General features: G+C 57.5%; 1 protein-coding gene across 1 annotated transcript in view; it reads left to right on the plus strand.

The window, feature by feature from the left end:
• vps45 (vacuolar protein sorting 45 homolog) overlaps positions 1-13997 on the plus strand; it is a 101589-nt gene that overhangs the window by 14539 nt on the left and 73053 nt on the right. The window contains exon 7 of the mRNA XM_068022894.1: positions 9954-10064. Coding sequence (XP_067878995.1) covers positions 9954-10064 — 111 coding nt within the window. The remainder of the gene's footprint in view (positions 1-9953; positions 10065-13997) is intronic.

Consider the following 13997-nt stretch of genomic DNA (forward strand, 5'->3'; position numbering starts at 1 on the left):
GACTGATCTGTGTGGATTAGATTTACAGCTGATCGTGGAAACAGTGGGTGAATATACCAGCTGTGCATGTGTCTGAATAAGTTCAACTTGACCACTTCACTGATCAGTGCTTGAAAGGAACTTTGCTGAGAATGAAAAGCAGGTTCCTTTTCAGTCAGAATCGCTGTGTACACTCTCATTCTTTGGCTCAATTTGTGACTGACCGGTGGTTAATGCTGGCTTCACTTGAGATCCACACAGCAGACACTCTGAACTACAGCTGCAGGAAAACGCACTTGGGAAATGAAAAATGATTTGCTGGCATAGTTGGGATTGAATTACTGAGGCTAGGTCTTAAACACCTCGAGTGTTTGATGGGGACAGTGTAGAGGGAGCTTTACTCTGTATCTAACCCTGTGCTGTACCTGGCCTGGCAGTGTTTGATGGGGACAGTGTAGAGGGAGCTTTACTCTGTATCTAACCCTGTTTTTTTTTTTAAAAATAACTTTATTAAAACAGAAAAATAAACAAAAAACTCAAATTAAAATGGCATTCTCGGCATCGACGATGCACTCCAGTCCCTGCGGTGCCCACCGGTCGCGGAAGGCCTCAAGCGTACCGGCGGACACCGCATGCTCCTTTTCCAGGGACACCCGGGCGCGAACGTAACCGCGGAAGAGGGGCAGGCAATCGGGGAGGACGGAACCCCCGACGGCCCGCAACCTGGACCTGTGAATTGCCACCTTGGCCAGGCCCAGGAGCAGACCGACGAGGAGATCCTCCTCCCGGCCCAAGCCCCTCCGCACCGGGTGCCCAAAGATCAGGAGTGTGGGACTGAAGTGCAGCCAGAATTTGAGGAGCAGCCCCTTCAGATACTCAAATAGGGGCTGCAACCTCGCACACTCCATATAAATGTGGAACACGGACTCGTCCAGGCCGCAGAAAGTACAGGTGGCCTGGGAGTCCGTGAACCTACTTAAAAGCCTATTGCACGGGACTGCTCTGTGCAGTACCCTCCACCCCAGGTCCCCGATGTAAAGGGGGAAGACTCCCGCGTAGAGAGACCTCCATCGGGGTTTCCCCTCGCCGCCAGATGGCAACGCGGACCGCCAGGGCGTGTCCGGCCGGCTGACGAGGGCGAGGAAGTGGAGAGTGTGCAGGAGCAGCCCGTACAGGAAACCCCTCCGCGCCGATTGGAATGGCACGGAGGGCATTTCCGAGAGGCGGCTCGGATTGTGCGGGACCGGCTCCCGAGGAGGGTTTCGGGGCCTGGGTCCGATGAGCAGTTCCGGCCGAGCGGGGGTCAGCTCGGCCGGGATCGCTCCGCACTCCCGAGCCCCCTCGCCACCCACAGTGAGGGGCGTCCCGGGGGTTTCAGCTACTCCTCCGCCCGCCGGACCGTCCCCGGAGTCGGCCGCCCGGACAGCCGAGGCGCTCTCCTCCGCCGGCGGGGGAGCGCCCTGACTGGAGGCGACCATGTTCCAGACTCGGAAAAGATCCCGGTAAAAGACAGGCAACTCCCTCAGAGAGGCGCGGCTAACGGACTCCACCGGGAGCTGCGTGTCGTCTTGAAGGCAGTGACACTGGCGGAAAAAATACGTCGCCAGCGCACACCATCTGGGAGGACGCTCGACGTACAGGTATCTCTGCAGGGTCCGAAGGCGGAGAGTCGCAGCCTGGGTGCGGACGCACACCAGCGACTGACCGCCCTCCTCGATCGGGAGACTCAGGACCGCGGCAGAGACCCAGTGTTTCCTCTTGCCCCAGAAGAAATCGACGAGTTTCTTCTGGATCTTGGTGGCAAATACAGGGGGCGGGGCCAAAGTGACCAACCGGTACCACAGCATGGAGGCCACCAGTTGGTTTATGACCAACGCTCGGCCCCTGTAGGAAAGCACTCGGAGCAGTCCTGTCCAGCGCCCCAGCCGAGCGGTGACTTTCGCCTCCAACTCCTGCCAGTTTGCCGGCCAGGCTTCCTCAGCGGGGCTAAGGTGGACTCCCAGATAGAGGAGGTGCGTGGTGCTCCACGCAAAAGGTGTCATCTCCTCCGGCAGGGAGTCCACCCGCCACTGACCAACCAGGAGTCCGGAACATTTCTCCCAATTGATCCTCGCGGAGGACGCGGCAGAAAAGGTCTGCTGGCAGTCGCGCATCCTCCGCAAGTCAACGGGATCTGTGATTGCGAGGAGCACGTCGTCGGCGTAAGCCGAGAGGACGACCCGCATGGCCGGCTCGCGCAGAGCCAATCCCGTCAACCTCCTGCGAAGCAGGCACAGGAAGGGCTCCACGCAGATGGTATACAATTGGCCGGACATGGGGCACCCCTGACGCACTCCTCTCCCAAATCGAAGGGGCGCCGTCAAGGACCCGTTAACTTTGACTAGACACTCTGCGGCGGCGTATAAAAGTCGGACCCGGGCCACAAAATGCGGCCCGAGTCCGAAAGCGCGCAGAGTCCCGAAAAGGTAATCGTGATCCACCCTGTCGAACGCCTTCTCCTGATCGAGGGAGAGAAAGGCGACCGACTGACCAGTCCTCTGGGAAAGATGGATCAGGTCCCGGACCAGGTGGATGTTGTCCTGGATGGACCGGCCCGGGACCGTGTAGGACTGGTCGGGGTGGATCATGTGGGCCAGCACGGAGCCCAGGCGGGTAGACATAGCCCGGGCAAAGATCTTATAATCCGTGCTGAGGAGGGAGACCGGACGCCAGTTTTTAAGCAGGCGGAGATCGCCCCTCTTCGGCAGCAGGACGATGACCGCCCTGCGCCACGAGAGGGGCATCTCCCCGGTCGCCAGGCTTTCCCCCAGGACCCGCGCGTAATCGTCCCCCAGGACGTCCCAGAACGCCCTGAGGAACTCCACGGTCAACCCATCCAGCCCTGGGGATTTGCCCCTCGAGAGCTGGTGGAGGGCGCCAGTCAGCTCCGCCAACGTGAGCGGAGCCTCCAATCCTTCGGCGCCCTCCGGGCTGACCTGCGGCAGGTCCTCCCACAAAACTCTGCGCGCATCCTCGCTGGACGGATCCGGAGAGAACAACGCACTGTAATACGTCCGGACCAGGAGGCCCATTCCCTCCGGATCCGTGATGGAGGATCCGTCGTCGGCCAGCAGCTCGACGAGCTGCTTACGGACCCCCCGCCATTTTTCCAGCGAGTAGAAGAAGGGTGAGGCGCGGTCCAAATCTTCCAGGATCTGGATCCGCGACCTCACGTACGCGCCTCGGGACCCTATGAGCTGCAGGTTCCTCAGCGCGCCCTTCTTCTCTTTGTACGCCTGCCACAGGGCCGGGTCCGCGACGGCATGACCGAGGCGGGATTCCAAGTCGAGCACCTCCCTCTCAAGGCGCCCGACCTCGGCTTCCCGCCTCTTGGTCGACCCCTTCGCGTACTCCTGACAGAAGACGCGGATGTGAGTCTTGCCCACATCCCACCATAGCCTCAAGGAGGGGAAGCCCCCCTGCTTCCTTCTCCAGTCGGCCCAGAATCGACAGAACGAGTCCCGAAATCGCACGTCCTCCAGCAGCCGGTTGTTAAAGTGCCAGTACGCAGACCCCGCCCGCGTGCGGAGTGGAGTGAACTCCGCCCACACCAGGCGGTGGTCCGAGCACGGCACCAGCCGCATGGAGGCCGCCGAGACACGGGAGACGTACGCCTGCGAAATGTAGAGGCGGTCGATTCGCGACCCCCCTCCTCCAGACCTCCACGTGAAGGCGCTGGAGTCGGGATGGAGATTCCGCCAGACGTCCACCAAGTTAAGGGAGCTGATCAGTCCCCTCAACTTCTCCACCGACGCTTGGCCGCGCTGGGGACCGGAGCGATCCCCCACCTCGAGGGTGCAGTTAAAATCCCCCCCGAGGATGATGCACTCGCCGCTATCGATGGAGTTCAAGAGAGCAGACACTTCTTCAAAGAAGCGCGCTTGCAAAGCGCCGGGCCTGGGCGCGTACACGTTCACAAAGTGGAGCGGCACGCTACCCAGGCGAACGGCGAGGTGGAGCAAGCGGCCCGGCACTAGCTCCTTGACCCCCAAGATCTCCGGCTGAAAAGTCGGGGCCAACAAGATAGCCACCCCACTAGAAATAGGGGTGAGGTGACTCATGTAGACCCCACCCTGCCACTCCAGGAGCCAGGTGGCTTCGTCTCCCGGAACGGTGTGGGTTTCCTGCAGAAAGCTCACCGCGTATCTCCCTTCCCTAAGGACTGAGATTGTGAAATCTGCGGTGAGCCCCTCTGCTGCCGTTGATGTTGAGGCTGGCTATGGTTATCTTCATGTCAAAGGTACGTAAAACCCGTCACCAATACCTCACTGTGAGGAGGGAGTGGAAGTGCACCTGGCCCTCCACTCCCCCAGCAACCCATTGAGGAACACATTAAAACGGCGCCTCTCAACCAGTTTCACGTCCGCGCGCTTGCCCGCTATCTTAAGGGCGGCACGGACGGACTGGATGATCAGCGCCAGATTCGACCAACGGTCGAGGGCCAGCTGAACTTTATTGCGGCAACCTCTGCAAGCCGCGAGGAAATCCCGGAGTTCCGCCGTGGGGATGAGAGGAGATTCGGTGGGAGGCACGAGGGACTCCACCACCTCACTGGCGATGGAATCAAGATCATCCTCCGTGCCCCGCACCGAATCCCCATCCTCCTCCGGGTCGTCACCGCCAGCGGCCGACACATCCACCACACACTGTGGGGCGGACGTCCCGGCCGCGCCAGCTGGTCCCGCCTCCGTCACGATCCCACCCCCAGGATCGATGGCGGAGGAGTCCTCTCTGGGTTCTATTGTGAAACTGGAGCCTGTAGGCACCAGCGGTTCAGGACCCCCCTCCACCTCCATCCCCAGGCCAATGACTGGTCCAGGGGAGACAGAAGTTCCGGACTCCGGGAAACCAGCCGGAGCCGAGACTGGAGGCGGCGAGAGGAGGCCATCTCCCGCTCCGCCAGCACCCACCGGCCCAGCAGATGGGGCAGCATTCTCAGTTATAACTGGGTCGGGTGTCTCCTGGTTGGTGGTGGACTCCGGCTGGGAGGCCCGACCCTCTGGGGCCTCGCCCTCCCCTTCATTCAGGACACCCGACCCAGTAGCAGTGGCGGAATGGGCGGTTTCCCCAGGCTCCCCCACCACAAGCAGGGCCCCACTTACTCCTTCAGGAGGGGCCTCACGTACCGGGGCCATCCCCTCCCCTCCATCCTGAGGAATAGGGAGCACCTGCCCGGACTTTGCAGCCTTGGTGGTGGCGGTAGGGGGCACCTGAGGACCAGAAACAGGAGGCAGCTCCCCTCCAACAGATGGGCCCTGCACCTCAGGGCCCTGTGTTATTTCTGTGGAGGGGTGCCTTCTCCTCTTTTTCGCACTTGGGCGCGGAGACTCAGAGACCTCCATGTCATCAGAGGCCTCCGCCTCCGCACCCTTTTTTCCTTTTTTCGTCACCCTGGGCCTGAGCCCAGCCCTGGGACAGGTGGATTCCATGGGAATGGGCTTTGGGCTGAGCTCAGGCTCGGGTTGAGTCAAAGTGTCCAGGGGACGCGCCTCACGATGTTTCTTTTTTCCCCGCGTCTTCCTTCCGCTCGGACGGACGCTCCCCTCCCCGCCAGAGGCTGTGAAAACCACAGCCTCCGGAACCGACTGAGCGGTGTCTGTTGGATGTGCGGGGGGAGTGGGAGGAGGTGCTGCGGAACCACTCTGGGCCGCCGAGGTGGAGCTGGCGGCCGGGAGGTTGGGGCAGTTCTTCCGAACATGCCCCACCCCCTTGCAGACGTGGCACCGCGCCCCGTCCGAGGTCCAAAAGACGCGGTAGGCCGTCCCCTGGAACTCCACATTAAATTGGCCCTCCGTGTCCTCCTCCCGCGCCAGCTGCATAAATAACTGGCGGCGGAAGGAGTAGACATGTTGGAGGCTGTGCTCCCTAAGACCAAGCCGGACTGGGGTGATCCCCGACCTCACCTCCCCCAGATGGTGCAGGTGGGGGAGGAGGAGCTCACTGGGAATGAAGGGTGGGACGTTGGACAACATTATCCGATGCGCAGTGGCCCCCAGAGGGTCCACTGGCAGGAAGGTCCCCCCCACAGTGAGCCCTTTACTCAGGGCCAGGGACACCGCCCGCTCGGTCTTCAAAAAGAACACAGCCTTCCCATACATCTTTGAGGCCGCAACAATGGCCGAGGGGCCGACAACCACGGCCATTGCCTTAACGCAGGCCTCAATAGACATGTTGGGGTGGGGATAGCTCTTCACCCCATGGCTGCATGTCAATAATTTAAAGGGTGACGGGGCCACGTGGGCAGCCACAGAAGCTGCAGCTGCGTAGGTAGTAGAGGGCCCCGCCACCGGTGATGAAGGGCTTGCCATGGGTCCAAGAGCTAAACCCACCCCAAATTGTGGACTTGCACACTAAATAACAGATTCACAGAAAAATTTGAAAAGACAAACAAACAAACAACAGGTTAGTGGAGAGGCTGAGGTAAGAGAGGAGAGGCAAAGGCAAGCTGGAAGGGATGACTTGCTTTCTGGAGGTGGTGCTCACAGTACACTTAAAACAAACAGTCTTTGAAGTTGGTCTTCCGGTCTTCTGGTTGGGGGAGTCGTCTTCACCTGGGTCAGCTGAAGCTGCCCAGGCACTATCTATCCCCTTCCGTCTGTTTAGCTGGGCAGCTTCAGCTGACCCAGGCTTGGCAATTGGGGTGGGGAGGGAGCTTTCCTGTGTGCTTGTGCAGCAGCACAGATTCCTGTTGAATTGGCAGCCCCACCCCTTGTTGTTCCAGCCACTTGTTCCTCCCCCAACAGTCTAAAGTAAATTACTGGTGTTCAGCACCCACCTCCAGACAAAGCCTTGTTTCCACAAAATGTCCCTTTCTTCTCTTTAATGGAGACTGTTGTTGGAGTTTTCCTCTGCTTGTTGGTAGCTGCTCTCCCTTGCTCAGTGCAGCTCCTCTCTCCACCTCTGCAACCTCCAACTGCCACCAGCACTCTCAGCTGCACCTCGTTGAGGCTCTCAACACTCAGGCTCCCAAATCAGAGAGCAGCCAATCCCAGTGCTGTACCTGTCCTGGGAGTGTTTGATAGGGACAGTGTAGAGGGAGCTTTACTCTGTATCTAACCCCATGCTGTATCTGTCCTGGGGGTGTTTGATAGGGTCTATGTTGCCCTGGGAGTCCTCAACATCAACTCTGGACCCCATGAAGTCTCATGGCATCAGGTCAAACATGGGCAAGGAAACCTCCTACTGATTACCACCTACCGCCCTCCCTCAGCTGATGAGTCAGTACTCCTCCATGTTGAACACCATTTGGAGGAAGCACTGAGGGTGGCAAAGACACAAAATGTACCCTGGGTGGGGGACGTCAATGCCCATCACCAAGAGTGGCTCGGTAGCACCACTACTGACCGAGCTGGCCAAGTCCTAAAGGACATAGTTGCTAGACTGGGTCTGCGGCAGGTGGTGGGGGAACCAACACGAGGGAAAAGCGTACTTGACCTCATCCTTACCAATCTGCCTGCCGCAGATGCTTCTGTCCATGACAGTATTGGTAGGAGTGACCACCGCACAGTCGTTGCGGAGACGAAGTCCCGTCTTCACATTGAGGATACCGTCCATCGTGTTGTTTGGCACTATCACCGTGCTAAATGGGATAGATTTTGAACAGATCTAGTAATGCAAAACTGGGCATCCATGAGGCGCTGGGGCCATCAGCAGCAGCAGAATTGTACTCAACCACAATCTGTAACCTCATGGTCCAGCATATCCCCCACTCTACCATGACCATCAAGCCAGGAGACCAAAACCCTGGTTCAATGAAGAGTGCAGGAGGGCATGCCAGGAGCAGCACCAGGCATACCTCAAAATGAGGTATCAACCTGGTGAAGCTACAACCCAGGACTACTTGCATGCCAAACTGCGTAAGCAGCATGCAATAGACAGAGCTAAGCGATCCCATAACCAACGGATCAGATCTAAGCTCTGCAGTCCTGCCACATCCAGCCATGAATGGTGGTGGATAATTAAACAACTAACTGGAGGAGGTGGCTCCACAAATATCCCCATCCTCAATGATGGAGGAGCCCAGCACATCAGTGTGAAAGATAAGGCTGAAGCATTTGCAACAATCTTCAGCCAGAAGTGCCGAGTTGATGATCCATCTCGGCCTCCTCCTGAAGTCCCCAGCATCACAGATGCCAGACTTCAGCCAATTCGATTCACTCCGCGTGATTTCAAGAAACGACTGAAGGCACTGGATACTGCAAAGGCTATGGACCCTGACAATATTCCGGCAATAGTACTGAAGACCTGTGCTCCAGAACTTGCTGTGCCCCTAGCCAAGCTGTTCCAGTACAGCTACAACACTGGCATCTACTTGGCAATGTGGAAAATTACCCAGGTATGTCCTGTACACAAAAAGCAGGACAAGTCCAACCCGGCCAATTACCGCCCCATCAGCCTACTCACAAACATCAGTAAAGTGATGGAAGGTGTCATCAACAGTGCCATCAAGCGGAACTTTCTTAGCAATAACCTGCTCAGTGATGCTCAGTTTGGGTTCCGCCAGGGCCACTCAGCTCCTGACCTCATTACAGCCTTGGTTCAAACATGGACAAAAGAGCTGAATTCAATAGGTGAGGTGAGAGTGACTGCCCTTGACATCAAGGCAGCATTTGACCGAGTATGGCATCAAGGACCCCTGGCAAAACTGGAGTCAATGGGAATCAGGGGGAAACCCTCCGCTGGCTGGAGTCATACCTAGCGCAAAGGAAGATGGTTGTGGTTGTTGGAGGTCAATCATCTGAGCTCCGGGACATCACTGCAGGAGTTCCTCAGGGTAGTGTCCTCGGCCCAACCATCTTCAGCTGCTTCATCAATGACCTTCCTTCAATCATAAGGTCAGAAGTGGGGATGTTCGCTGATGATTGCACAATGTTCAGCACCATTCGCGATTCCTCAGCTACTGAAACAGTCTGTGTAGAAATGCAGCAAGACTTGGACAATATCCAGGCTTGGGCTGTTAAGTGGCAAGTAACATTCGCGCCACACAAGTGCCAGGCAATGACCATCTCCAACAAGAGAGAATCTAACTATCTCCCCTTGACATTCAATAGCATTACCATCGCTGAATCCCCCACTATCAACATCCTAGGGGTTACCATTGACCAGAAACTGAACTGGAGTAGCCATATAAATACCGTGACTACAAGAACAGGTCAGAGGCTAGGAATCCTGCAGTGAGTAACTCACCACCTGACTCCCCAAATTCTGTCCACCATCTACAAGGCACAAGTCAGGAGTGTGATGGAATACTCTCAACTTGCCTGGATGGGTGGAGCTCCAACAACACTCAAGAAGCTTGACACAATCCAGGACAAAGCAGCCCGCTTAATTGGCACCCCATCGACAAACATTCACTCCCTCCACCACCGACGCACAGTAGCAGCAGTGTGTACCATCTGCAAGATGCACTGCAGCAATGCACCAAGGCTCCTTCGACAGCACCTTCCAAACTCACGACCTCTCCCACCTAGAAGGACAAGAGCAGCAAATACATGGGAACACCACCACCTGCAAGATCCCCTCCAAGCCACACACCATCCTGACTTGGAACTATATTGCTGTTACTTCACTGTCGCTGGGTCAAAATCCTGGAACTGCCTTCCTAACAGCACGGTGGGTCTACCTGCCCCAAATGGACAGCAGTGGTTCAAGAAGGCAGCTCACCACCACCTTCTCAAGGGCAATTAGGGATGGGCAATAAATGCTGGCCTGGCCAGCGACGCCCACATCCCATGAATGAATTAAAAAAAACTCTGAATGCCTGAATGTGTGCTCTGTTTCCCACTTGTCTCTCTTACATTGTCAAGCTGAAAAGTTTTTCAAAGAGAAAGATTCTGCAGTGCAGGGCATTGTGTCTCTTGGGAAGGTTGTTGAATATTTATTACGCAGATCAATATTCTGTTCACCTTAATTCATTTGATCTGTTCCAATGGCAGCAAATCATCACCAAGGAGTACGAGCTGTTCGATTTCCGTAGGACAGAGGTGCCACCCCTGCTTCTCATCCTGGATCGTAGCGATGATGCCATCACACCGCTGCTCAACCAGGTGAGCCCTCATGTTGCACCTCCTGTCTCAGAGTGGCTCAGCATTAGGCTGCAGTCAGTGTAATTTAACAGGGAAGAGTGCTGGAAGGGTTGGGTACAGGGTACAGTGCCAGGAGACTGCTGGAGGGTGCTGGAAGGTCTGGGTACATGGTACAGTGCCAGGAGACTGCTGGAGGGTGCTGGAAGGTCTGGGTACATGGTACAGTGCCAGGAGACTGCTGGAGGGTGCTGGAAGGTCTGGGTACATGGTACAGTGCCAGGAGACTGCTGGAGGGTGCTGGAAGGTCTGGGTACAGGGTACAGTGCCAGGAGACTGTGCTGGAGAGTGCCGGAAGGTCAGGGTACAGTGCCAGGAGACTGCTGGAGGGTGCCGGAAGGTCTGGGTACAGGGTACAGTGCCAGGAGACTGCTGGAGGGTGCTGGAAGGTCTGGGTACAGGGTACAGTGCCAGGAGACTGCTGGAGGGTGCTGGAAGGTCTGGGTACAGGGTACAGTGCCAGGAGACTGCTGGAGGGTGCTGGAAGGTCTGGGTACAGGGTACAGTGCCAGGAGACTGTGCTGGAGAGTGCCGGAAGGTCAGGGTACAGTGCCAGGAGACTGCTGGAGGGTGCCGGAAGGTCTGGGTACAGGGTACAGTGCCAGGAGACTGCTGGAGGGTGCTGGAAGGTCTGGGTACAGGGTACAGTGCCAGGAGACTGCTGGAGGGTGCCGGAAGGTCAGGGTACAGTGCCAGGAGACTGCTGGAGGGTGCTGGAAGGTCTGGGTACAGGGTACAGTGCCAGGAGACTGCTGGAGGGTGCCGGAAGGTCTGGGGACAGGGTACAGTGCCAGGAGACTGCTGGAGGGTGCCGGAAGGTGTGGGTACAGGGTACAGTGCCAGGAGACTGTTGTGCTTCCTTCATTTTGTAAAGTAAAGCTGGAAGCTGAACATTCGACTGTTGAGGCTGAATGCTCAGAAACACAGTTTCTATAATGGTGACCCTTTTCCCAGAATCACATCTCTCGACTGAGTCAGAACAGAAAGTTCTGGCACAATGATTAACGGAAAGTGATGGATTTATTTTTCTGTTCGTGGGCCAGAGGAATTCGCCCAGTAACTACTGACCTTCTCCCAGGGACCCCCTGTAAATACTGACCCACTCCCGGGGACCCCCTGTAAATACTGACCTTCTCCCGGGGACTCCCTGTAAATACTGACCCACTCCCAGGGACCCCCTGTAAATACTGACCCACTCCCGGGGACTCCCTGTAAATACTGACCCACTCCCGGGGACTCCCTGTAAATACTGACACACTCCCGGGGACCCCCTGTAAATACTGACCCACTCCCGGGGACCCCCTGTAAATACTGACACACTCCCGGGGACCCCCTGTAAATACTGACACACTCCCGGGGACTCCCTGTAAATACTGACACACTCCCGGGAACTCCCTGTAAATACTGACACCTTCCCGGGGACTCCCTGTAAATACTGACCCAGGCCCGGGGACCCCCTGTAAATACTGACCCACTCCCGGGGACTCCCTGCAAATACTGACCCACTCCCAGGGACTCTCTGTAAATACTGACCCACTCCCAGGGACTCCCTGTAAATACTGACCCACTCCCAGGGACCCCCTGTAAATACTGACCCACTCCCGGGGACCCCCTGTAAATACTGACCCACTCCCGGGGACTCCCTGTAAATACTGACCCACTCCCGGGGACTCCCTGTAAATACTGACCCACTCCCAGGGACCCCCTGTAAATACTGACCCACTCCCGGGGACACCCTGTAACTACTGACCCACTCCCGGGGACCCCCTGTAAATACTGACCCAGGCCCGGGGACTCCCTGTAAATACTGACCCAGGCCCGGGGACTCCCTGTAAATACTGACCCACTCCCAGGGACCCCCTGTAAATACTGACACACTCCCGGGGACCCCCTGTAAATACTGACCCAGGCCCGGGGACCCCCTGTAAATACTGATCCACTCCCGGGGACTCCCTGTCAATACTGACCCACTCCCAGGGACCCCCTGTGAATACTGACCCACTCCCGGGGACTCCCTGTGAATACTGACCCACTCCCGGGGACCCCCTGTAAATACTGACCCACTCCCGGGGACTCCCTGTAAATACTGACCCACTCCCGGGGACTCCCTGTAAATACTGACCCACTCCCGGGGACTCCCTGTAAATACTGACCCACTCCCATGGACCCCCTGTCAATACTGACCCACTCCCGGGGACTCCCTGTAAATACTGACCCACTCCCAGGGACTCCCTGTAAATACTGACACACTCCCGGGGACTCCCTGTAAATACTGACCCACTCCCGGGGACTCCCTGTAAATACTGACCCACTCCCGGGGACCCCCTGTAAATACTGACCCACTCCCGGGGACACCCTGTAAATACTGACCCTCTCCCGGGGACCCCCTGTAAATACTGACCCACTCCCGGGGACTCCCTGTAAATACTGACCCACTCCCGGGGACCCCCTGTAAATACTGACCCACTCCCGGGGACCCCCTGTAAATACTGACCCACTCCCGGGGACTCCCTGTAAATACTGACCCACTCCCGGGGACTCCCTGTAAATACTGATCCACCCCCGGGGACCACCTGTAAATACTGACCCACTCCCGGGGACCCCCTGTAAATACTGACCCACTCCCGGGGACTCCCTGTAAATACTGACCCACTCCCGGGGACTCCCTGTAAATACTGACCCACTCCCAGGGACCCCCTGTAAATACTGACCCACTCCCGGGGACCCCCTGTAAATACTGACCCACTCCCGGGGACTCCCTGTAACTACTGACCCACTCCCGGGGACCCCCTGTAAATACTGACCCAGGCCCGGGGACTCCCTGTAAATACTGACCCAGGCCCGGGGACTCCCTGTAAATACTGACCCACTCCCGGGGACCCCCTGTAAATACTGACCCACTCCCGGGGACTCCCTGTAAATACTGACCCACTCCCGGGGACTCCCTGTAAATACTGACCCACTCCCAGGGACCCCCTGTAAATACTGACCCACTCCCGGGGACTCCCTGTAACTACTTACCCACTCCCGGGGACCCCCTGTAAATACTGACCCAGGCCCGGGGACTCCCTGTAAATACTGACCCAGGCCCGGGGACTCCCTGTAAATACTGACCCACTCCCAGGGACCCCCTGTAAATACTGACACACTCCCGGGGACCCCCTTAAATACTGACCCAGGCCCGGGGACCCCCTGTAAATACTGATCCACTCCCGGGGACTCACTGTCAATACTGACCCACTCCCAGGGACCCCCTGTAAATACTGACACACTCCCGGGGACTCCCTGTGAATACTGACCCACTCCCGGGGACCCCCTGTAAATACTGACCCACTCCCGGGGACTCCCTGTAAATACTGACCCACTCCCAGGGACTCCCTGTAAATACTGACCCACTCCCAGGGACCCCCTGTAAATACTGACCCACTCCCGGGGACCCCCTGTAAATACTGACCCACTCCCGGGGACTCCCTGTAAATACTGACCCACTCCCAGGAACCCCCTGTAAATACTGACCCACTCCCGGGGACTCCCTGTAACTACTGACCCACTCCCGGGGACCCCCTGTAAATACTGACCCAGGCCCGGGGACTCCCTGTAAATACTGACCCAGGCCCGGGGACTCCCTGTAAATACTGACCCACTCCCAGGGACCCCCTGTAAATACTGACACACTCCCGGGGACCCCCTGTAAATACTGACCCACTCCCGGGGACTCCCTGTAACTACTGACCCACTCCCGGGGACCCCCTGTAAATACTGACCCACTCCCGGGGACTCCCTGTAAATACTGACCCACTCCCGGGGACCCCCTGTAAATACTGACCCACTCCCAGGGACACCCTGTAAATACTGACCCTCTCCCGGGGACCCCCTGTAAATACTGACCCACTCCCG

The sequence above is a fragment of the Heterodontus francisci genome, chromosome 46 (genome assembly GCF_036365525.1).
Source record: "Heterodontus francisci isolate sHetFra1 chromosome 46, sHetFra1.hap1, whole genome shotgun sequence".
In the NCBI taxonomy this organism is placed as follows: domain Eukaryota; kingdom Metazoa; phylum Chordata; class Chondrichthyes; order Heterodontiformes; family Heterodontidae; genus Heterodontus; species Heterodontus francisci.